The sequence below is a fragment of the Thamnophis elegans genome, chromosome 13 (assembly GCF_009769535.1).
Source record: "Thamnophis elegans isolate rThaEle1 chromosome 13, rThaEle1.pri, whole genome shotgun sequence".
NCBI classification, from domain to species: Eukaryota; Metazoa; Chordata; class Lepidosauria; order Squamata; family Colubridae; genus Thamnophis; species Thamnophis elegans.
The window spans coordinates 47353886-47379772 of record NC_045553.1 but is presented as its reverse complement, the minus strand read 5'-3'; the positions used below and the strand labels follow the sequence as shown (position 1 = coordinate 47379772).

The following is a 25887-nucleotide window of genomic DNA, read 5'->3' as shown; positions in this document are numbered from 1 at the left end:
CCGAGGGGCCGCCAGCCGGCATTGCCCGGTCAACGACACCCGGAGAAGGCCTAGCCTGTGAGATCTTATTGGCCATTGGGAGGTATGTGGCAGGAGGCGGTCTCTCAGGTAGCCAGGTCCTAGGCCATGTAGAGCTTTAAAGGTGATGACCAACACCTTGAAGTGCGTTCGGAGACCGATCGGAAGCCAGTGCAGCTCGCGGAGGATAGGTGTAACATGGGTGTATCTAGGTACACCCGATATCGCTCGCACAGCTGCGTTCTGGAGTAATTGTAGTCTCCGAACACTTTTCAGGGGCAGCTCCATGTAGGGCACTTCTCATCCAAGTAGATCCTTCAGTTCCGTTCAGCTCCCATCATTCAGTCAGAACTGAAGAAGCTGCTTGGACCAGAAGCGAAACGTCTTCAGGCAGAACAAAGGAATTCCAGTTGCCTTTCGAAAAAGCACCTTTGGGTGCAGGCACTGAAGTGAGGCCAGAAGAGAATGTATATTTTAACCCGAGGCTAAAACTTGCCTTATTATCTTCTCTAGGTAACTTGGAGATGCATTGAATATCCAGAAGCTTCCCATCTATTTATTCTTATTCTTTTATTGGCCACTTTTCTCTGTAGGCTCCCCAGGGAGATCCCTGCTAAAGAAATGCAGGGTTTTTTTGGGGGGGGGGGGTTGTTTTTTTTACTTTGCAAGGGGAACAGGCAATTTCCAGCCTGCTTTGAAGAGTTGGCAGGTGGCTGTTTTCATCCTGTGGTGATAACATTTTCAAATTAGGGATTAGGACTTTTCAGATGGATTAAGTGTGGATGGATGCCGGAAGACACATGGGAAAAGGTGGCAGGCCATTCTGCGTCCGTAAAAAAAAACATCTCTTAATGTGGATGTAGCATCCCAGCTGCCCCCCCCCCTTCCCCCTCCCCCTAGTAACCAACAGAGCTCTGAGATAATGTCAAATAATACTGTATAAACCGAGCATCTTTGAAATGCCGTTTGGGGCACTGCTCTAAATAAACAACCCTGGAGCTTCATTGTTACCACAGCGCAAGCAATATTTTCCACTTCTAGGCGGCCTACCTTTAGAGTTAAGAAAGCATCTGAGCCTTGTGGTTAGAGCCATAAATAGAGCTGGTTTCTCTCCACTGTTCTTTGAGCTTCGTTTCACTTTAGGACAGAAGCACTTTCTGCTACTTGCTGTGCAAAAGCACATGTCAGGAAATTGCTGGGAAGAAGGTGGGGTAGTTTATGCTGAGAACGTGGTGTCTTCAAGGCCTTGGGAGCTGCCAAAAGCCATTTTCATGTATTTATTATTATTATTTTAATCATTTTAAAGCTATAGTTAAGTCTTTTTTGTGGTATGTAAGTCGATCGCTACCTCTGGCTAGGATGCCAGGAATTCAACAAAGCCTTAAAGGGCATCAGTGAACAGTACACGGAGTAAGTACGAGCCAAGGTGGCGCAGTGGTTAGGGTGCAGTACTGCAGGCCACTTCAGCTGACTGCTATCTGCAGTTCGGCTGTTCAAATCTCACCGGCTCAAGGTTGACTCAGCCTTCCATCCTTCCGAAGTGGGTGAAATGAGGACCCAGACTGTGGGGGCGATATGCTGACTCTGTAAACCGCTTAGAGAGGGCTGAAAGCCTTATGAAGCGGTATATAAGTCTAACTGCTATTGCTATATTAAGTAGTTTTGGTTAAGGGAGAGGAGGCCCTTTGGTCATTACTACGAGTCATTGATAGTGTATGTTTTTGTTCCTAAGACCTCCAGCCTTCCCCATTGCTTCCTTGAACCAAGGGTGAGGCGCAAGAGACTGGAAAAAATATCTTGTTGGTACATTGCAAATGGTAAACCTAGATCAGGCTTTATTTTTAACAGCCAGCCATATCTTCAAGAGAGTTCTGCAAGGGATTTGCCGGAATCCTAATCCCCTGGAGCAGAGATGGCAAAACCTTTTGGCACCAAGTGCCCAAACCGGAACATGCATGCATGTGCGCATCAGCTAGCTCAGTGTTTCTCAACCTTGGCAACTTGAAGATGTCCGGACTTCAACTCCCAGAATTCCCCAGCCAGCATTCTGTTTTTGGGGCAGTTTCTTGGCTGTTTTTCATCCGTTTTTCCAGGCTGTTTTTGGCCTGGAAAATGGTCTGGTTTTTTGACCATTTTGGGGTCGTTTTTTGGCTGTTTTCTGGCACCTGCGAAGACCAAATGAGCAACCAGAAGAACAGCTGGCGATGGCGCATGTGCCCACGGAGAGGGCTCTGCGTGCCATAGGTTCGCCATCACGCCCCTAAAGGGAACTGCTTGATTTTGAACATGGGTGGTAAAAATTAATGCCTCAGTCATTGCTCAGAGGTCCAAGTTTCAGCTGTTGGTGGTATGATTTGACTGTAACATGGAGGACGGTACGTGATAGGAATGTTCAACTCTAAAGAAATGGCTTCCCGGGATGTGTAAATTATCCTTCGTTTTAAAATGAAAACATAACTTGGCAGAGGAGGAGGTGGTGAGCATTTAAAGCCAAGAGTAGCCAATGTATTGAGCTCCTTGTCTCGTCCTGTGGGGACACCGGAGGGGCTTGGCTGTCTCTGCAAGGTTTCATGCTTGTCTTCAGTTGTACGGCCTAGGGCAGCCATGGCGAGCCTTTTTGAAAGCGGAACATGCGTGCACGCCAGTCAGCTGATCTTCGGCTTTCCAGCAAGCGCATGTGCACCGGCCAGCTGGTCTTCGCATCTGCTGGAGCACCAGAAATCTGGCTGATGCACGTATGCCTGTTTTCAGGGCTGTTTTTCAGGTCTTTTATCAGATTGTTTTTGGCCTGAGAGTGGCTGAAAAACAACCTGAAAATGACCCCCAACGGCTTATTTGGGGGGCTATTTTCAGGCCATTTTCCGGCGCTGCCATAGGCTCACAGGCCTAGAGGGAGAAATCCATACAGGAAAAAAGCTGCAGATACACCCAGTGTGTTTCTATGTGTAAATACGTGCAGCTCCCTGTAGGAAGGAAGCTGATCTTATTCAGTCTTTTTTTTTCTTTTTTTTTTTTCAAAAAAGCAGTTTTAAAATATGCACAGCTCTCGTGTTTAATGTACTCGAAGCATTAGACATTTTCCCCCTTCCCATTCAGAAGGAAGTCCGCTACTAGTCATTTTGCTGTTTAATGTGCGGGCGCCGGACCAGGAAAACACAACAAGGCATTGTTGAGGCAGCCTATCCGCGTCTGCGGTTAAACCATCGCCCTGCCCCTTCCTTCGCGTGAGCCATGCCCTCCAGAGCGTATCCAACTGGTACACCCTCCTCCTGCATTTCAATTAGCGCTTCTTAGGGAAAGTACAAAAGGGGAGAGGAAAAAGGATGCCGTTTTGCTTCCAAAATTGCCAGAAAGCAACGTGAACTGTTTGCTGTCTAAGAAAATGTTACGCCAGTGCAAGGGTCTGTGGTACTCTGGCGAGAAATGGGCAAAACACCTCCCGTTGCCCATTTTAAAGTGGCTTGGAACTGGTCTATAAACACGGTTACCAAGGAAAAGATGCGCGAGCCTTTGCTGACGATTTATCCGCCTTCCCCCAAACTTCCCGATGAAAGGAACTTCAGTGGCCATGAGTTCAAGCTACCCATGGCGACTGGTGGTATGTCAGGAGCAGCGATCTCCAACCTTGGCCACTTTAAGACTTGTGGACTTCAACTCCCAGAAAGCTGGCTGAGGAACTCTGGGAGTTGAAGTCCACAAGTCTTAAAGCGGCCAAAGTTACTGGCTGGGGAACTCTGGGAGTTGAAGTCCACAAATCTTAAAAGAGGCCAAGGTTGGAAACCCCTGCTTTAGGATCAGTTGGGTCTGTTGTTGTTGTTGTTGTCTGAAACTCAGGAATAATGGCAATGGGATGATCTTGAGGAGGAGTTCTCGATCTTTGGACTTAGTTTTGATCCCTAGGATTTTTATTTTATGACTTTACTGAATAACATTGGAAACGATATATCTGCTTTCTACAGCCTTGGATGCTGTTGGTCCCACCAGGCTTCAGAAGTTACGGGTGCTCCATCCCTGGAGGATTTTAAGAAGAGATTGGACAGCCACTTGTCCGAAATAGAATAACGGAGTTGGAAGGGACTTTGGAGGTCATCTAATCCAACCCCCAGCCCAAGCAGGAGTCCCTACACCATTCCTGACAAATGGCAGTCCAGTCTCTTTATCAAAGTGTGGTGACAAATATATAAGGAATTCTGGGAGTCGAAATCCACAAGTCTTAAAGTGGGCAAGGTTGGAGACCCCCGGTCTGGAGAACATAAAATTTGGAGGTCAGGATATAGCCGTGTTAGGTACCAAGGTGGAATGGGGGGATTAGAAACAAATATATTGTTGGGTTGGGTTTGTTTTTTTTAATGTTAAGGAACGTTCCATGGTTAAGCGTTTATTTTTACGCTGCTTCATGTACCTGCTCTGAATTTTATGCCAGTGCATTGGGGAAATTAATTTACGAAATCAAGACTAATGCTGGATAGTTCTTTATATAGGCACTTGATGGTGACATAGGATGCTCCAACACTGGAAGATTTAAGATGTTGGATAACCATTTGCCTGAAGTGGTGTAGGGTTTCCTGCCTAAGCAGGGGGTTGGACTAGAGGACCTCCAAGGTCCCTTCCAACTCTGTTATTATATATTATAAGAATAATAGTTACTTATATCTGTATGAAATGTATACTCTGTTTAGTTTTCTGTACTTCTCTAGAAAGTAACATATTCTATGCTGCTGATTGGAGCAAAGTAGAAGTTCAAATTGTGTGTTGTAAAGCTGATTTGAGAGTATAGTTGTCCCTTTATTTTATTTTTTTTACAAAATTGATTGCTATGGGAAGCAGACTCTGAAGCTGCAGGAAGTATGCATGTCAACATATGGTTCTTAAATAGGACTACTCAGCATTCCTGAGTGGTGAATTCACAATAGCTGTAGCTTCCGTGCAATAGGCTCTTACTGGGAGGCCAGGCACCAATTTAACCACCTTGGTGGAATCTGTTAGTTGGATCAGAGATGAAAAGCACATGGCTCACAGGTGGCATCCTTCTGGCCAGGCCTGAGTTTTTAAGAAATGCACTGTCTATATATTTGATCTTTCATTGTGAAAGCAAAGCCGAAGGACTTAAGGTGGGGCAAAGTTCCAGAGTTAAAGCTTCAGTAAATGTTTACGGTAAAATTACAAGCTCCAACTAGTTACTTTCCACCCACTCATCATATTTATGGCTACTTCATTCCACTTCTCAAACCGATCCACGGGTCAGGGTTTGGGGACCTCTGAATTAAACAACCTTCTAATTTGGGACACGATCAGAAAGGTCGGCACTTTGGCGGTTCGAATCCTTCAGCTTTGCAGGATAACCGCAGGCTGAATAAGAAACCTCCCTGAGAGGCTCATGACTTTGCTATCTGTCTCCCTTCCTGTTCTGTTCTCCTTTTCTAGGCTTCCCAAGAGCAGGAAGCAAACTCCTTGTCCCTTTTACGAATTGACTGTGAATTCTACTCATTCACATCCAGAAAAGACTTTTCAAGGGAGGATTTACAGTCACAGACCTTCTCTGGCTTGGAGAGCTGCCAGGTCGATATCTGCAGAAGTTGGCAAGGAGTCTCGGAGAGTCACGAACCCATTAAGCGAACTAATGGTCTCCTGCAAACTCCACTCTCCTTTTGCTCCTCTTTCATTTCCTCTGGGAGGGGCCATTCATTGTCCACCTGTGGCCTCACTCCCAAGTTGACCCCTCTTCTTTTTGTCTGGCAACTCTGCGCATGCGCACCCTGGGAACAGGCTCCAGCTGTTCCTCTACCTCACTGATGTCTGATTCTGAAGGCAACTGATTACTAGCATACGTCCCTGGTCCCCTCTCTGCCTCCGACACAGAGCCCTCGTCCGAGCCTTCCCCAGACTCCAGGACTGGCCCATCTTCCTCCCAACCTTCTCACTGCCCGAATCTACAGCGGTAGGAAGGAAAGGAGGAAGTAAAGCTAGGATGTTTGCCTGGCCCCCCTGACCCAGAGAGGCGCATGCTGCTTTTCTTCACAAGCTTCTAAAACTATTTGAAAAGGCTGTCATTAAATGTTTCCATTTGGTTAGGCTCAAGTCAAATTTCGGCATTGAGAGGAAGACGGGGCTACAGGACGAGGAGGGGGGGGAGACTCTGAATATTAATGGCTTTAGCCTACGTCTTTAGCAATATCACTACTCCTTCTCTGCCAAATTGTATTGAGATCCTAAAAGGATTTGGATTTGGGCTTTTGGGAGACCTCCCACTTTTCAGAAAGAAACTCTTCCTAAGGTTATGGTCTAAAAGTCACAACGCAATTTGCCACCCCAGCGATCCTGATATTCTGCTATGCAGGTAGTTCTCGGCTTACGACCAGAGTTGAGCCCAAAATTTGTGTTGCTAAGCGAGGCACTGGTTCAGTGAGTTTTGCTCCATTCGACAACCTTTCTGGCCACGGTTCTTAAGCGAATCATCGCTGTTGCTAAGTGAACCTGGTTTCCCCATTGACGTAGCTTGTCAGAATGTCGCAAAAGGGGATTAAGTCATAAATCTGAGTCGGTTGCCAAGTGTCCGAATTTTTTTCTTTCAATATATTTTTATTATTTTTACATTTAAAACAATGCAGTACCCCGAAGTCGGAGTGACTATACGTTCACATTATATACAGCTAGTCACAACTATTAACAATTAGCCCACTAAATACATTATCATTCCTTCTGTCCAATCACAGTCTATACCAGTGATGGCGAACCTATGACACGCGTGTCAGTGCTGACACGCGTAGCCATTTGGGGTGACACGCACAGGATTTCATGCGATTCATCCTCGGCTCCTGCACAGCCGCCGAAGATGAAAGAATCTGTGCTGGAGGAACGGGGGGGCGGGACGTGTGATCTCCCCCGCCCACACTCACTTACTGTATCGCCGCCGCCCCTTTCTGAGCGCAGGGGCTGCTGGTAAGGCGTGCGTGCCGTGCGCACACACATCATCAGCGCGGCGAGGGAGGACCCGCAGAGAGGAGCGCGGGAACAGTGCGCGCCTCTCTCCAGTCAGGCCGGCACAGAGAGTCTACTCCTGGGACTGTCGGTTACGACCGCACCACAGCAGGGAACAGCGGAGTGCCAATGGGAACTGTGAGCACCATTAGCAGCAACTATAAATTGCGCAAAATTATGTTTTTGTCGAAGTGACACACATGCGAGTTATGCTCGATTTTTTGCCGATTTTTGACACACCACGCCAAAAAGGTTGCCCATCACTGGTCTATACAGTTTGTTCCAGTCTTGTCACGTTGTCTTATACCAGTCATAAATATATATTCCAGACTTCAAAATATTCTGATTCCCCCTTTATTTTTAAGTTCAAGAGTGATCCTATCTGCTCTTCAGCACAGGCCAACACTTTTCTGATTATATCTAGCTCTGATGGTGCATTTTCTTTTTCCCAATACTGTGCAAAAGTTATGCGCGCCGCAGTTAGTACATGAATAATTAAATAAAGTGTATCTTTCTTATACCCCCTCCGGTATTATACCTAGGAGAAAAATCTCCGGTTTAAACAAGATTTGGTCTCCCACCATTTGTTCTAACCATGATTGAATCATTTTCCAATATTTGTTTGCTTCACTGCACGTCCAAGTGTCCGAATTTTGATCACGTGACCTTGGAAACAGTACGACGGTCGTAAGGCCGAAAAACTGTCCCAAGTCCCATTTTTTCAATGTCATTGTAACTTTGAATGGCTACTAAATGAATTGTTGTAAGTTGAGTTTTACCCGTACACTTGTGCAGATTTTTTAGTCGTCCTCCCTCAGTCTGCAAAATTACATTCCAGGGTGGATTTGATTTAAATCAAGTCCCATTTAAATCATCATAAAAATTATGATTTAAATTGATTTAAATCGAGCCTTTTTTCCTAGTGATTTAAATTTTAAAAAAGAGCAACTATCACCTGTCCCATAGCAGCTCCTCCTCCTGTGACCCGCTGTTGACTCATCGACAGCCCCAATATTGGAGAACGTACAGCCTCCTGCTACATAACTAAGCTCCATTTCATGCTAAATAAACTAAATTATGAATGCATCTTAAATGGAAAGCTATCTTCAGATAGAGTTTCACAAAAATCTAAAAAATTCGATTTAAATACAAAAATAATCTGATTTAAATACAAAAAAATCCGATTTAGATATAAAAAACTGATTTGAATACAAAACAAATCTGATTTAAATTTTAAAAAATGGCTTTTAAAAACATTTAAAAAATCAATTTTTATCCCCCCCTGTTACATTCTCAACCCCAATTCGTCAGGAAGAAAGGTCCTATTACCCCCCCCCCCTTTGCTCTGATCTTTCAGGCCCCTCGTTTTCTCTGTCTGAGCTCAAACCTGTAGCCTGCCTGCGCCCCCCCCCCCCCCGATTGTAGAAACTTGGCTTCCCCTTCTAAACATCTTGCATCTTTATCAGTCTGTGAATTGAACCCTTCCGCACATCTGAGCCAGCACATCTGGCTTCCCTGAAAAAGGTTGGTGCCTGCTTAAAGCTAATAGTGCAGATCAGGAGAAACGACATGCATTATTGTCCTTCTTTGGGGGGGCGGCAGACTTGTTTCCTTTCATCCGTCTTTGAGTTTGGACATTTTGAATAAACAGCGATTGAGGGACCAGATCTGCTTACACAAACTGTCCCCAGGTACGTCTTCAGTCTTCCTCACCAAACGTAAACAAGGAAGCACCGTTGTTATTTTTAGACAGGATATTTACATTTTTTCTGAGCTCTCTCTCTCTCTGTCTGTCTGTCTGTCTCATGGTTTAAAGCCCATTCATAACATTAGTATTTATTAATACCTCAAAAACCCGCCTGTTGTTTTGTTTTGTTTACCCAATCTGCAGTCTTCCAATTTGTAACCTGTCTTTTGAAACATGCAATCATTTTGTCAAAGCACCACCTGTTTACTTAGTTTGATTCTGCAAGGAGTTTTATATTAATCGTAAGACAGTACGAGTAGGTAGATTTTTTTAGGGCTAAGGTTGAAAAAGTAACGGTGCGTTTCATTTGAATTGCTCGTGTTTTGCTAGAGCTGCGTTTAAATTTGCCAAGTATATTCGCTCTTCTCTTAGGGAAGTCCTGGAGCTGCGACTGCAATTGGGTGCAAAATTTACGTTGCTGAGTGAAACATTTGTTCGGTGACTTTGCCCTATTCTTCTTGCCACAGTTGTTAAGTGAATCATTGCATTGCTTAAGTTAGTAACATGGTCGCTCAGTGAATGAGAAGGTCACAAAAGGTGATCACATGACCCTGGGGACACCGCAATCGTCATAAATATGAACCCGGTGCGAAGCATCTGAATTTTGATCATGTGATCGTGGGGATGCTCCAATGGTCATAAGTGTGGGAAACTGTCATAAGTCACTTTTTAAAACTGCTGCTGTATCTTTGAATGGGCACTAAAAGAAGTGTTGTAAGTCAAGGACCACCAGTATATGATAACATGATGGCAAACCTATGTGGGTGTGCGAGCCGTTGCCCCGGTTCAGCTCTGCTGCGCAGGCGCATGTGCCGCCCACCAGCCAGCTGGTCTTCGGGTCTCTGCCGTGCATGCATGAGGGGAGTGCGAGGGCCCCGCGCACACATGCATGGGGTGGGACGTATGGGGGGGCACATGCATGTGGAGGGTGCATGCACGGGGGCGCACACATTGCATTTGGGGGTTTGTGCATGTGCATTGACACACGCTTCGGCCACTCGGTCCAGAAAAGGTTATCCATCACTGCCTTAGCCTCTCCTTTGGAATATTCTAGAAGATCACGGACCTTACTTGGTGCCCTAAAATATAAGCGGCATGTGCCATCTACCTTGAGCCTGCAATGCACTGTAGCCGCTACATTTTTTTAAAAAAAATACGGGTATATTTTTATACCCAGAAGAGAGAAATTCTGTGAAGTGTTTCAAGACTGCATCACTGCAGATTATCATGTGTGTTTTCCCTTCCTTAATTTATCTTCCGCTTGTCGTACGAGAGGAATTAGCAGTAAATGGTAGTAATCGCTGAGAGATTTCCTAAGGCTTTTCTACTTGAATCTGCCTTGTATTCCAGAGAGTTAGTAGGATATCTGGCTCCTCCCTCCCTCCCCCAAATAATCTGAGAATGTTGCTTAAGTTGGATTCGTGATGGTTGTCCTGATGCATAATTTCAGGAAAAAGGATGCGAGGCAGACATGTTTTCTCTGCAGAGTCTGCAGGGCAGTTTTTTCCCCCCTTCTGCTGAATGCAATAAGCCCCGTTAAATGAACTGAAGATTAAGATTAAGTTTAAGATTAAGATTTAGTTTATTTGAAAACCTCTTGTCCTTCAGAAGAACTCCCGGGAAGTTCTGGAGGAGCTAGCGGGATGCGCAAAAGGATGGTTTTAAAAGATTTACGGGCGCGAAGAAGGACGGAACGGGTTGACATCCCAGGGACTTCTGCAAGGCGAGAGAGCCGTTATCACGGCAGAATGTTTTTCAAACAGGAAGCCGGAAAAGAACAGGTCAGAGGCAGAAGCAGCAGAAAACTGAACTCGGGGAAATGAGGCCCCGCTAAAGGCTGCAGTGGGGCTGAGAGCTTTTGCTGTTTTTCTGCAGGATGTCAGGAGCCAGAAAGTAATGAAGAACTGGAAGCCAAGTGGAGGGCAGTGAAAAAAGCAGAGCATCCCTTGCTTTGATGTGGCACATTTAATAGGGTGTTAATTTTTCATCCTGGCGTCTGGTGAAGCTACGTTGTCTTCAGCCGTCGATGCACCGTCGTCTGAACGACGGTGCATCCTTGGATGGGAGGCTCCTTGGATGGGAGGCTCACCACTCTGGCCCAGAGCCAAGACTCTTATCTCACCACCCGCCTTTCCCGCTTTGTATTTTTATTTTTTTTAAAACAAAGTTCTTTTTTAATTTTTTTGTTACATATTTTAACTTCTTTTATAAACAAAGTGTTTATAAAAGTGTTGTCCAGGTCTCTCTCTCCCCCCCGCCTCCTTTACATTTTTTCTTATGCATAGTTCATTTTACATCATATTCACATTTCGGTCATCTTATTTTCTTTCCATATTTTCCAGCTTAACTTTAATTTCTTCTTAATATATAAAATAAATATTATTATTTGCCCCTTAAATCCAATTTAACATTCCATTTCCATCTATTATTCTATTTTGCTATCGATAACATATATCTTCAAATTTAATTTTGTATAGTAAACATTTCAATTAATTATCCATAATTAATAGTGTCGGTCTATTTCCCTCACATCATATTAACTATATACCATTGGCAATATTTACCATATTTCAATCTATTCTACTAGTAAATCCCTTTCCTTTCCTCCTTTCAACCATTTTTTCTCAGGAACTTCCACTTCTCTTACTTCAAATTCAAATTTAATGAATTTGTATGCCTCCCAATCCCGAAGGACTCCGGGCGGCTTACAGAATACAACTCTAAAAAGATAAAAATTAAAAATAGGGAAGGGAAAACAGATTAAAAAGAAACACATCATGCACTCAATCTCATTCATGAGGTCAACAGCCCCCAGGCCTGCCAGAATAGCCAGGTTTTAGTAGCCTTTCGGAAGGCCGAGAGAGTATACTATATTATATTCTCTTCTCTCCACCCATTCGCCTAGCTTTCTCTTTTTCTTGTTTTTATAATTTCTATATTTTTTGTTCCCAATCTTTTTTCTCCCTTTTAATTCTATTGTTTTGGTAACTTCCCCCAGTTTTTCCCCCCCTATCTTTTCCCATTATTCCCACCTTTGCTGTTTAATTTTCCCTTTTGGGGGGCCACTTCCCCCTTGTCTCCTTTTGGTATGTCACTACTCAACAGATAAAAATGCTCTCTTTTGCTGCTAGAAGGAGATGTCTGCTCCTTCTGGGTTTAAGGTCTAGAAAGTGCCTCACATATCTTTGGTGCTCTATGTAAGTTCTGTAAGTAAAGCGCACATCCTGTTTAATGTATGCTGACTTCCAGAGACCTTTGTTGGTTAGGGAGGAACATGGGCCAGACCTCGAGTTTGGGGAAGGCTCGGATGAGGGCTCTGCGTCGGAGGCAGAGAGGGTGCCAGGGCCGTCTGGGAGTTATGCGCTGCCTTCAGAGCCTCCAGAGTTGGACATCAGCGAGGCAGAAGAACAGTGTGAGCCTCCTCCCAGTGCGCGCATGCGCTGAGCTGCCAGAAGGCGAGCAGTTAAGACAAAAGGGGCGACTCAGGAGTAAGGCTTGGAGGTGATTGGCCCCTCCCATAGGACATAAAGGAGGAGCAAAGGCACGGGAGCCTTTGCAGGAAGCAACTTGGTTCGTTCTGGTCGGTTTAAACTCTGAAACTCCGTTTTGACTCTGTGCTCCGTGTAGCCTTGCAAAGCTAATTGCCAATTAGGTCTTTGGCAGCGTTTCAAGGGAGATAAAGGTGGGTGCTTATCTGCCTTATCCCGAAGGACTTTGGCAGACTACTGTAGGACTCTTCACAAACTGTTTTGTGACTCATTATGGGCTGTGAAGGAACATGATTAACAGCCGTTGAAATAAAAAGAGGGTTTTGGGGACTAAGCGTGTGCTTTTTACTGTCTCAGGAAGCCTAGGTCAGAACATCCTTTTCTATTTGACACTTGAACATTTTATTATTTATGCAAAAATTGTGTTTTAAGCCCAGTCATGAAGTTCCAAACATAATTGGTGCTTGTTCCTTCCTTTTTTTCCTGGAACAAAAGAAGCCATCATCAGTCAGATTCTCATCAATTTTGTCCAGAGGTAACATTGCTTTAAGGCGATCAAATACTGTGAGGACGCTAGCAGAAGAGATCACCCTTGGGCAATGAAAAGTGTGTGTGGGGAGGAGATTTAGCAATCTGTACGTTTTACGGTCCATACCCCGACTTTCCATGTGTGTGAGTAAAGTAAGTTGCGCATGGTGTTAACTTCTCGTGTAGTCCTCGTTGATTAGAAGCACCCCATGTAGATGTTCTCACTTCTTAAAACCGAAGGGCAGTAATAGTGAAGGAAGAAGCTTATCCTTTGAATTTGGTTGTCATCTGGCACTGTTGATTAGACAAGCCTATTCAAGAGGAGCCTCCCTCTTGCTGACTATGGGGCTGATAATTTTCTAACAAGAAATGCAGTCCCTTCTGCACCCTAAATGTACCCTTTCTTGTAAACTCGTGTTGAGTTGGAACGAACTCCCCGCAGAGATTCGGACCCTCACCTCTCTCCAGGCCTTCCGAAAAGCCGTTAAAACCTGGCTGTGTCGGCAGGCCTGGGGTTGATGAGTTCCCCTTCCCCTCTCGATTGTGTGTCTCTTGGTTATTTTAAATGCTTGTATTTGTAATTCTTGTGTTTCCCTTCCCCTCTTGGGTTTGTGAGCCGCCCTGAGTCCCGCTGGGAATAGGGCGGCATATACATAAAACGAAACCTGAAACCTGAGTAACCTGAGAATAGGTAGCTTGCGCACTCAGTTATCCAAACCTTAATTTGCTTAATAAGGTACACTTAAATTATGATTGGAATTCTTCTGAATGAAATGTTGTCTGGACGGATGGTCATTATATAGCACTGATTGAAGGGCTTGTAACTCCTAGCTGGGTCATCGTTTTTCTGCCTTACTTCAAAAGCATTTTAGCCATCTTTCTGTTGCACCTCCCTGGGTAGGCAAATAAAAAACGCAGAGATAAAGAGGGCTTGAAAAGTTCTGTAAGGCTAAATTTCCAATCTGCTGTGAATTTGAATGCATGGTTAGAAAAACCCAATTCAGAATGTGAAGCGAAAAATCAACGTTCCCGTTTCTTCTTTCATTTTCTGCTTGCTGCTTTCATGGCACGTGGCAGAAGATACAGAAGAATTAAAACTCAGACCACACGCCTTCTGAATAATTTTTATCCCAGAGCTATAATTGCACTCAACGATGAACTAAAGGGTCACCATCAGTCAGCTGTTGGACAGCGTTACTTGGTCTGTTGCGTGGATGCTTGGGTGGTTTAGGTGTGGGGAATTTTTGGAGGGTGGGTGTTTGGGGCTGTCGAGTGTTGGGCCTGGACTCTGGGTGGGTTATGTGAATTTCGTTGTATGGGTATACTGTGTATATACGTACAATGACAATGAAGTATTCTATTTATTTGCTTGATTAATATGCCACTCAACTCACTATCCAGAATGACTCTGTGGGGTTGGCCTTAGAGTTACAAAGATGTGCTTTTCTGTCCTCGCAGGCGCAACCTGACCAAATTGTCCCTGATCTTCAGCCACATGCTGGCAGAACTGAAAGGCATCTTCCCAAATGGACTCTTCCAAGGAGACACTTTCCGAATCACGAAGGCCGATGCAGCCGAGTTTTGGAGAAGAGCCTTCGAGGAGAAGTAAGTACAATTTCCAGAATAAGCTGCTAGACTTCTGGCAATTCTTCAGGCAACACATAACTGGAGGGGTTCGTCTCTTGTGGTTTTGCCACATCCAACATATGTGAGATGGAACCACAGATAGGTATTCAGCAGGTTCTGACCAGTTCTGGAGAACCGGTAACGGAGGTTTTGAGTAGTTCGAAGAACCGGCAAATGCCACCTCTGGCCCCGGCCTCATCTATTCTCTGCCTCCCGAATCCCAGCTGATTGGGAGGAAATGGGGATTTTGCAGTATCCTTCCCCTGCCACGCCCATCAAGCCACACTCATAGGACTGGTAGTAAAAAATTTTGAATGCCACCACTGGATGGAACGCCAAAACTATTGGACTGTAAAGGCTGGGTGAAGCCATTCAAGTATTTCTTTGAATTTATCTGACCGTAGCCCCCACCCTTATAGGGTTAAAATACACACACACACATATGACAATCTTCAGCTTTGCCCTTTTCCTTGATATAGAAGGGTTGACACGGGGGAGAAAATGTGCTCATGGTTGATTTGTTGAGGAATTGATGTTTCACTTGGCTTCAACAGGCTAGACTGCCATAACTTGAGATGTTTATCTTTGGAGATTAATTTTGATTGCATTCCAGATTCAAGTTTTTCCCACATGAAATATGGGCGGCGTATCTGCAAATTAAGACTCATGAAATATGTGCACTTCATAACCTTGCCTGCAAGCAGTTGGTCCTCCTTCGTTGCTTCCTTCCTTTAGTATCTCAGAACAGTTACTTAAATGTCAGAGATCTTATTGAGATGCAGTTATGTGACATTCCTTTTATACTGCTGTTAACGTCGGTAGCTGCTTTAACCAGTTATTGGACAAATTAAGGATTATAGCTTTCAGTCATTGTACATTGTTTCTCTCAAAGCGGTTCATTTTTGGAACAAATGTGCCTGCATTAGTGTACTTCCATTTTTGTGGTTGTGAATCTATGTATGTGGACAAAAGACCCATAACATAACATGGATGGTTTTAAGAGCAATTTATAGGAGCAGAAGCGTACTGGGCCCATAACGTGTCAGAGTTTTGGCAGCGTAACTATTACTATGAGATAAACCCAGGAGCAAAACACAACACACAGCACACAGAGCCTTCAGACAATTAAAAGTGGCTTATATTCCAATATATAGAAACATATACATGGAGATAAATTCCCTTACCACTCAGCTCGGACACAAGGAGAGAAATGAAATACATGATGAGAGAGAGAAACACCCTCTAATGACCACTTATATATATAGAGAGAGAGACACCTCATTGCATCAGCCTTGCCTTACATTGCATCAGTTTACTGATTACAGCTTACAACCTTTCATCAGCTGGCAGCTATTAAATCCCCAGTACCTTGACACACTATAATGCCCAGTATCACATTTGTGCTTTGAATATTTATGGCTAGGAAGTAAGAGTGGGACAGAGCTTTCTTGTTCAGTGACTTCCTAGAGCAGAGGTCCCCAAACTTGGCAACTTTAAGACTTGTGGACCTCAATTCCCAGAGGACCCCCTGGGAGTTGAAGTCCACACATCTTAAAATAAGGTTGGGAAACGCTGTCCTAATCTGATTGGCTCTCCTAGGAATTGTATTTGTATTGTATTTCACTTTATTTGTATGCCGCCCTTTTCCCTGGGGGGACTCAGGGCGGCTCACAGTTCAAAGGAGGGGGGAAGGACAAACAATTTACGACATACAGGCACTACATCATTTAAGAACTCAACACTCATACAATTCGAGTAGGGGTTAGAGTCTTTAAGGAAAGGCAACACAGGGTGGAAGAAGTCTTTTGCTTGAATCAGCAGACGTTTTAAGTTCCTACGATGCAAAAGTAACCATCCCTATATATAAATATCTATATTTTATCCCACTGTTAGGACCATTGTCCCATGGAAAACCTTCCGCCAAGCCCTACATGAAGTCCACCCCATCAGTTCCGGATTGGAAGCCATGGCGTTGAAATCCACCATCGACCTGACATGCAATGATTACATTTCAGTGTTTGAATTTGATATTTTCACCCGTCTGTTTCAGGTAAGCTTTTTTCTTTTTCTTGATGAGCCACGATTTTCCCAAAGACGGACACTGGTTCGCCACTGAAACAGCTTTTCTCCCCCTCCTGCCGAAATGGCTGGTCTTCCTCTCCTTGACTCGCACAGCCTCAACCCTCAGGGCTTCCTTCTCTCCATCTACTGGCTTCCTTGCCTCCCAAATCTCTCTGTCTTATGGTGAACGTTTGGATTTCTGTGATCAGGAAGGATTGATACCCTGGCATGTAGGGAAAGCTGTGAAGAGAAAAATTGGAGGGCCATTAAATGCTCTGCTGCTATTTTATTTGTGTACTTCCATTTTTGTGGTTGTGAATCTATGTATGTGGGCAAAAGACCCATTAACATGGATGGTTTTAAGAGCAATTTATGGGAGCAGAAGCATACTGGGCCCATAACCTGTCAGAGTTTTGGCAGCGTAACTATTACTATGAGATAAACCCAGGAGCAAAACACAACACACAGCACACAGAGCCTCCAGACAATTAAAAGTGGCTTATATTCCAATATATAGAAGCATATACATGGAGATAAATTCCCTTACCACTCAGCTCGGACACAAGGAGAGAAATGAAATACATGATGAGAGAGAGAAACACCCTCTAATAACCTCTTATATAGAGGGAAACACCTCGTGTAACAGTTGAGGATGAACGTTGCTGAAGTCAATTCACGGAGGGGAGGGGACTGCAGGGGAAGTGGAATGAGCTACGATTGGAAGGGCTCTTTCCTTGTTGAAATAACTCCCTATCTTTTCACCCCCCCCCCCCCCCAAAAAAAATCCAGCCCTGGTCCTCTTTGCTCCGAAACTGGAATAGCCTTGCGGTGACTCATCCTGGCTACATGGCATTCCTCACCTACGATGAAGTCAAAGCCCGGCTTCAGAAGTTCATTCATAAACCTGGAAGGTGAGTGCTTCGAGGCATCCTTTCTAACCTCCATTCATGGTCTGCTTAAGCATTTTATAAGTCAAAAAATAGTTAATGGATTGATTATATACAAAGCAAATACGGGACTAAGAAACTCCAGATAGCTTATGCTTAAAATCAGTAATAACTTAAACTGTTAAAAATTTGGGTAACAGCAAGAAGCTGAGTTCAATGTAGAGATATTTTAGACTGTGATTGTCAAAAAGTTATACCATGTATGGGCTCTGGGAAGTCGGGGGGAGGGAAGGGAGGTGGGGATCTAGGGGGAGGGGGGGGAGGGGGGAAATATAATATGTGTTAAATTCTAAAGCATGATTGCACTTGTATACTGTGGCTTTTTAATGTTAATGTCAAAACAGAACAAACTGAATATATTGGAAGGTAATAGAAGTATACCGAAGGGAGGAGCTGAGTGAAAGAAGAAGGAGGGTGGAGAGGGTGAGAGAGAGGAGGAGGAGAAGGAAGGGAGGGAATGGATTAAGAGAGGGAGTGATGGGGTTAGGGTTAGATAGAGGGGGAGGGGAAGTAGGTGTAGAGCGGTATGAGAGAAGGAAGAATGAAAGTTGGAGGGGGTTGAAAGAGGGTGTATGGTGGGCTAAGGCGGTATATTGGGTTTGTATTGTAGGGGGCATTTTCTATAAAAGTGAGGGCTGTGTTTATTACCCAATGTTATATGCCTCGGTTATGCACAGTAAACGTGATTGTATAGAATGAAATGGAAATAAAAAAGACTTGTGGAAAAGAAAGAAAAAATAGTTGATGCCAGCGACGCCCTAAATTCGAAACACCATAAATTGACCTAGGTTTCCCCAGCAGCACCAAGCCCTTGTCCCGTTAAACCCCTTTTATTTAAATTACAGTGGATTCCTCCCCAGCCAAGTCTTTCCTCTTCCACAGTCTTTCAAGATAGTTCCCAATGACCGACCTTTATCAGGCTGGGAGAGTGGCCAGGCCGATAACTTTCAGACGCCGCAATACTTGGCTAGAATGCAGGAATGAATTAATTGTCTCCTGCAGACTCCAGTCCCCTTTCGCTCCTCTTTTACTCCCTGTGGGAGGGGCCATTCACTGTTAATCTGTGGTCTTATCCCAAGTCGACCCCTGTTCTTTAGCTCTTCCCTTCATCTGGCAACTCTGTGCATACACTGGGAACAGGCTCCAGCTGTTCTTCTGCCTCACTGATGTCTGACTCCGAAGGCAGCTGATAACTGTCAGATGGCCCTGGCCCCCTCTCTGCCTCCGACAAAGAGCCCTCATCAGAGCCTTCCCCAGACTCCAGGACTGGCCCATCTTCCTCCCCAACCCTCCTCACAGTCCGAATCTGCTGCCAGCTCTGCTGGTGGGCCACAACAGGCATATTGGTGATTAACTTACAGATTAACACCTGTAACCAAACGACATGCTATATGTAATGATGGTGTTTTTTTGTGTGTGTGTTTTTTTTTTCTTTTTTTGTGTTTGTGTGTGTGTGTTTTATTGTTTTGTGTATTAAATATATATATAAAGAGAGATACGGGGTGTGTGTGGGGGGGGAAACGTAGTTGGATGGATTGCCACAGGTAGGGGAATAAGAAATGATACTAAATTATAACCTATTAAATGAAATAATAAATGTATAAGAATGATAAATGTTAAAACACCTGTAACCAAACGACATGATGTATGTGATGATTGGGGGGGGGGGGGTTGTGTGTTTTTTTATTCTTTCTTTTTTGTTTTTGTTTCTCTCTTTTTTTTTTTTAAGGTTCAAAAGTTTTATTTCTTTTAAAACAAACATTTCATCATTCCTCAATCAGTAAGACATCAGAGTACAATTTTTTGTGTGTCAAAATAGTTCTAGTTTACCACCAAATTCTTGTCTAGCCTAATGTATGCCCCTCCCTCCCTCCCCCCCAACCCCCCTCCTCCCCCCCCCCCCCGACTTCCCGGAACCCGTACACGGTATGGATTTTTAACAAACACAGTCTAAAATTTATTGAGAAAAAAGAAATAAAGAAATTAATGACATCTCTACATTGATCTTAGCTTCTTCTTGCTGAATTAACTTTAAACAATTTAAATCATTTCTGATCTTAAGCATAGGCTAACTGGAATTTCTTGGTCCCGTATTTATTTTGTATATAGTCAATCCATTTTTTCCATTTTGTTTTTGTTTCTCTATTGTTGTGTGTATATGTTGTCTATGTAACAAAAATAAAAAATCTTTATAAAAAAAAACTTATTTGTCAATCATATGTAGATACTGCCCATGTCACTGACTGATAGACTCTGAGTGATTTACAAAAACCATAAGATTCCTCCAGGCTTAAGACATTCCTCAGTAGGAATCCCTACTAGGATGATCAAGCCAACTTCTAGAGTTACAACGAATGATTGAAATAAGTGAAGGGGTAATATTTGTGGATGCATTCTTCATATTACAAAGCGAAAACATGGAACAACTGAACCATGATGGATTATAATTGAATGCAAGTGTTTATTGAATACTTAAGTGGATGGAATATAAGGATTGGGATGAACTTGTTCAGCTTGGTCTGCACTGCAATGTATGACACCCAAGTGCTGCATAGGAGCCGAGGTGGCACAGTGGTTAGAGTGCAGCACTGCAGGCTACTTCAGCTGACAGCAGTTCTGCAGTTCGGCTGTTCAAATCTCACTGGCTCAGGGTTGACTCAGCCTTCCATCCTTCCGAGGTGGGTAAAATGAGGACCCGGATTGTTGTTGGGGGCAATATGCTGACTCTGTAAACCGCTTAGAGAGAGCTGAAAGCCCTATGAAGCGGTATATAAGTCTAACTGCTATTGCTATTGTTTGCACATTGATTTGATCTGTTTGTAAAGAATAAAAATAAAAAAAAACGGGGGGGGGGGAAGCCAACTTTTAGAGTATCCAAAAAGCGACATCCTTGCTATGATTGTTAATGCACATTGAAAGAAGCATTCAGATAATGACGATTGCCAGGATGGGGGGGAAAAGAGATTTTCTGCTGAGCTGTCATTCAAAAAAGACTTCATATGTAGGAAGTTCAAATTTGTTTTTGTTCAGCTATCAATCTCTTTTTGTTGTTGTTGTTGTTTTAGTTACATTTTTCGTCTGAGTTGCACCCGACTTGGTCAGTGGGCTATTGGCTACGTCACTGCAGATGGAAACATCCTCCAGACAATTCCCCACAACAAACCTCTTTTTCAAGCACTGATTGATGGCTTCAGGGAAGGCTTGTAAGTAACGTCTTCTGGTGCCGTATCATAACTCTGGTTCGTTCTTTTTTCAGTCAAGGTGCCTCTGCAGGCAATTCTTGACTTATGATCACCGTTGAGCCCAGAATTTTGCTTGTGAGCCATTGGGATCACGAGTCAAATCACCATGTGCTGGACTTGATTTTTATGACGGTGGTTAACCGAGTCACTGCCGTCGTTAAGCAAATCACATACTTATAAATCATAATCCCGCTTAACCAGTGATCATTTTTCCCCCCAGTTAAAAGGTCAGAAATTCTCAAAATGCAATTGTGCGACCTAAGGACGGGCCATAAATAACATATTTTGAGTCCGTCATAACGTCAAATGCTAGTTAAGCAACCAGTTGTAAGTTGAGGATTCCCTGCAATTGAAAAACGGAAAGGCATTCAGTCTGTCCTTGGCTGCTCTGCCCGAGGCTTCCCAAGAGCATGAAGCAAATTTCTTGTCCTGACAAAAACCCCTTTTATTAATTGACTGTGAATTCCTCTCATTCACATCCCACAAAGTCTTTCCAGGGAGGATTTAAAGTCACAGACCTTATCTGGCTTGGAGAGCTGCCAGGCTGAGATTTGCAGAACTTTGCAAGGAGTCTTGGAGAGTCACGAATCCATGAAGTGAACTAATGGTCTCCTGCAAACTCCACTCCCCTTTCTCCCCTCTTTTATTTCCTCTGGGAGGGGCCATTCATCGTCCACCTTTGGCCTTACTCCCAAGTCGACCCCTGTTCTTTAGCTGTTCCCTTCGTCTGGCAGCTCTGTGCATGCGCACACTGGGAACAAGCTCCAGCTGTTCAGCTGCCTCATTGATGTTCGACTCCAAAGGCAGCTGATAACTGGCATACGGCCTTGGCCCCCTCTCTGCCTCCGACACAGAGCCCTCATCCGAGCCTTCCCCCAGATTCCAGGACTGGCCCAGGTTCCTCCCCAACCTCCTCACTTTCCGAATCTCCACTGGCGGGCCACAACATTGGCTCTTTCTCTGAAAGCCAGCATGGCCCTTGTGCTTGTCCTAATATAACCTGCCTCATCAGGCCTCTGAATTCAAGGTTTTGCACAGGCCTTCGATGTGCAACAGATTTGAGTTTCTCTTTCCAGCCCTGCAGCGTTTGACAGATAGGCATCAGGAACAAACCACAACAAGATCAAAAAGATGGCAGGTGTTTCAGCGCCTCATTGTGCAAAAAGAGGCAGTTATGAACTTGCACAGCGATCTCTGATGCCAATGGGTGTGTGGCCTTATGTCCGCGGTGATGTTGTCACGGTGCATGTGACGTCCTTCCCCAGGCCACCTGGAGCAAATCGGTGCAAGCTTCCTTCAAATGCCAAACCTCTGATTGGCTAAAGCATTGAGCAACAGGTTTGGCTCTGAGCAACTGGAAGCCGTGGTACCTGTTCTGTTTTCATCAACAGGGGAATCACAGCTTAAATTCCCCCCCCCCCCCCCCAAATTTGGGGCCTTGTAAGGTTTCAGTGACGTGCTGGCTCGGTGGCTAAGACTCTGAGCTTATCGATCAGAAAGATTGGTGTTTCGAATCCCTAGCGCCGCCTAACGGAGTGAGCTCCCATGACTTGTCCCAGCTTCTGCCAACCTAGCAGTTCGAAAGCACATAAAAATGCAAGTAGAGAAATAGGAACCACCTTTGGTGGGAAGGGAACCGCATTCCGTTCACCTTCGGTGTTGAGTCATGCCGGCCACTTAATCACGAGACGTCTTCGGACAGTGCTGGCTCTTTGGCTTCGAAGCGGAGATGAGCACCGCCCCCTAGAGTCGGGAACGACTAACACATTTGTGGGAGGGGAACCCTTACCTTTATAATTACCTTTACCTCTTCATAATTAAGATTGAACTCCTAATTCAGCCCTCCGCGAGAATGTCATCTCTCCCCTTTGTCTGAGGCTCTGCTCTGTTTAGCTGTATCTTCCTTTTAAAATCTATCATCTTTGCATCTCTCCTCTAGTTACTTGTATCCCGATGGAAGAAATCAGAACCCGGACCTGACCGGCCTGTGTGAACCCACACCCCAGGACCACATTAAAGTCACCCAGGTGAACGGAGATCACTCATTCCCCTCCTCCCTTGCTTCCCAGAGCTCTCTCAAACCTGCCAACTTTTAAGGTCTGTGGATTTTGATTCCCAGAATGCCGGCTGAAGAATTCTGGGAGTTGAAATCCACAAGTCTTAAAATTGCCAAGTTTGGAGACGCCTCATCATGATTTAAATCAACCCAATTTAAATCATAATTTTTAAAGAGCCGCTGCCATCTCTGTCCTGCAGCTGCTCCTCCTCTGACCCGCTGTTGACTCACCGACAGTCCCAATATTGCAGATTATACAGCCTCCTCATGCTACATCACTAAGCTCCGTTTCATGCTGAATAAACTAAATCATTAATGTATCTTAAATAGAAAACTATCTTTAGATAGATTTTTACTCCGAAAGCATTTTATTGAAATACATTTGATATTTGTTTTTTAAAAAAATCTGATTTAAATTTTAAAAAAATTCAATTAAAAATTCAATTAAAAAGATCACTTGAAGTGTTAATACCACTTTATAATGCCTTGGTAAGGCCACACTTGGAATACCGCATCCGGTTTCGGTCGCCATGATGTAAAAAGGATGTGGAGACTCTAGAAAGAGTGCAGAGAAGGATAACGAAGATGATTAGGGGACTGGAGACTGAAACGTATGAGGAACGGTTGCAGGACCTGGGTATGTCTAGTTTAATGAAAAGAAGGACCAGGGGAGACATGATAACAATCCTCCAATATCTCAGGAGTTGCCACAAAGAAGAGGGAGTCAAGCTATTCTCCAAAGCACCTGAAGGCAGGACAAGAAGCAATGCGTTGCCAGCTTTCGCTTCTCCGCAGCCCTTCTTGAAGCTGAGCTTTTAAAAGGCTGTTTCCAGGAAGGTGTTTTTAAGATCTGTCCCTTTTCTGGCTTCTTACCCTCAGGAGCAATACGAACTCTACTGTGAGATGGGCTCCACTTTCCAGCTCTGTAAAATCTGTGCCGAAAACGACAAAGATGTGAAGATAGAACCCTGCGGGCACCTCATGTGCACTTCTTGTCTCACGTCATGGCAGGTATGGGGGTTGCCCCCGTGTCAGAGCCCCGCTCCTTGGAACAGGGCCCTCTGCAGCCCCTACGGAAAGCGGCACCAGGCCCAGTGTGCCTGTCTGGGTCTCTGGCGTCACCATCACCGCTGTTGCCAGTTTTGCGAAAGGCGCCTAGAAAGGCGTGTTTTTCTCTAGGCTGGGTCAACGGTTATGCAGTTGTGCTCCAACGTCTTTGTGCAGTTGTTGCGAATGTGGGGTGGCTGACTTGTGCAGCAGCCTTGAAGGGGGCAAAGGTGTTGTGTGAGTGTGTGTGTGTGTGCGTGAGAGAGAGAGGGGGGGGTTACAACATTTGATTTTCCTTCCACTTTTTTTTGCTGGGCTCATAAGGCCTCTAGTCATGCATTCAGACTAGTTAATTTCCTACAATGGTAGCAAGTTATGATTCCTTTCCCTTCCTTCCTTCCTTCCTTCCTTCCTTCCTTCCTTCCTTCCTTCCTTCCTTCCTTCCTTCCTTCCTTCCTTCCTTCCTTCCTTTCCCTTCCTTCCCTCCACTTTCTTTCCTCCCTCCCCCCTTCCCTCCCAGATAATCCTGCTGCTGCATTCCATGGGGTGGCCCTGAGTGAATCAACCTGGTCCGTATGTCCCGTCCCCCCTCTTGCTCTCTGCCTGCAGGAATCGGAGGGGCAGGGATGCCCGTTCTGCCGGTGTGAAATTAAAGGCACGGAGCCCATTGTGGTGGACCCTTTTGATCCCCGAGGAGGGGGAGGGCTTCTGAGGCAAGGGGCAGAAGGAGCCCCCTCTCCAAATTATGACGATGACGATGACAGAACGGATGACTCACTCTTCCTGATGAAAGAGCTGGCTGGTGCAAAGGTAAGACTGGACTGTTGGTCTCCCCCATGGAAGTACAGAATATAAATTACAATGGGATAGGTAGGTAGGTAGGTAGGTAGGTAGGTAGGTAGGTAGGTAGGCAGGTAGGTAGATTGATTTCTAGCATTTGGTTTCAGTTGGTTGTCAGGATTCCCATTTCAATTCAAAGTCCCTAGTGTCAATAATTGTCTATAATTGCCGGTCAGCTGGGAGTTCTGCAGTAAAATACTGCAGTCAGCAGCCCTATCCATTCTGCCAGCACTTTGATCCTGATACATTTCCTCCCAGCAGCCATGCAAAACTCAAATTGGTAATGTGTGTGTGTGCGTGTGTGTGTGTGTTTGAGTTTTGTGGTCTTTTACACCCACCCAAATACTGCCTTGTTGTATTTGAATGTGCTGGTTAGCCATGCAACTCTTTGCGTCTTCTTGAGTAATGAATTCGCGATCAACTTGGAAAACGTAGCCCTTGCTGAGGCTGCCATTGCCCGTCTGTTGTCCTGCCACATTTGATTTGCATAATAGATGGACCCATTTTGTTTTCTCCTCCCTTGGGATCTGTTAATGATTTTTGGGATCGCTGTGCCTCAGCGGAGACCAGTTCCAGGCCTGTGCCCAAGTATCCTCAGTCCTGTGCCCTCAGCTGCTGGCTGCCCCTTAAGGGGGCCATCTATCGCCTTTAAAAACCATGCTCATTGCAAGTTGAAGAACAGCATGCAGATGAATCAGTGACAAAACAGGCCTTGTTATTGCTGAGATATTGGAATGAACAGGAAGGAAGAGCACCTGCTCGTATTTGTTGGGTACTGTTGTGGCTCGCCGGCTACCAGCGGAGCTGGCGGCAGACTCTGAGGATGAGGAAGGTGGGGAGAAATTTGGGCCAGCGCTGGAGCCTGGGGTAGCCTCTGATGAATGCTCTAATGCAGAGATAGAGCCAGGGCTGTCCGACATTTCCCAGCCACCGGAGAGGCAGCTGCCTTTGGAGCCTGAGATAAGTGGGGAGGAAGAACAGCTGGGGCTTGTTCCAGATGTGTCTATGCGCAGAGCTGTTAGGAGAGGAGAACAACAGAGGACAAGGAGTCGACTTGGGAAGTAAGGTATACGTGGACACTGAATGGCCCCTTCCTGGCTTGGGAATAAAAGGAAAGGGGAGTGGTAGTCGTAGGAGACAACAGTTCGTATTTCTGTTCGGTGTGTGAATGCCATTAATTCACAAGAGGTAAATAAAGGGGGTTTTCGGGACAAGGAGCCTGTTTTTTGCTTCTGCTGAGGTCAGAACAGGTAGAGGATAAACAGAAGGCCTCCCCCTTGAGTTGAAGAGAAGGTGACTTGAAATGCCA

At 44.9% G+C, this 25887-nt stretch overlaps 1 protein-coding gene across 1 annotated transcript in view; it reads left to right on the top strand.

Moving 5' to 3' along the window:
• The window catches only part of CBL (Cbl proto-oncogene), a 48360-nt gene that overhangs the window by 8491 nt on the left and 13982 nt on the right, over positions 1-25887 (top strand). Inside the window, exons 3-9 of the mRNA XM_032229191.1 lie at positions 14218-14364; positions 16279-16435; positions 17236-17357; positions 20459-20596; positions 22575-22662; positions 23571-23702; positions 24348-24548. Of these exons, the coding sequence (XP_032085082.1) occupies positions 14218-14364; positions 16279-16435; positions 17236-17357; positions 20459-20596; positions 22575-22662; positions 23571-23702; positions 24348-24548 (985 nt within the window). The remainder of the gene's footprint in view (positions 1-14217; positions 14365-16278; positions 16436-17235; positions 17358-20458; positions 20597-22574; positions 22663-23570; positions 23703-24347; positions 24549-25887) is intronic.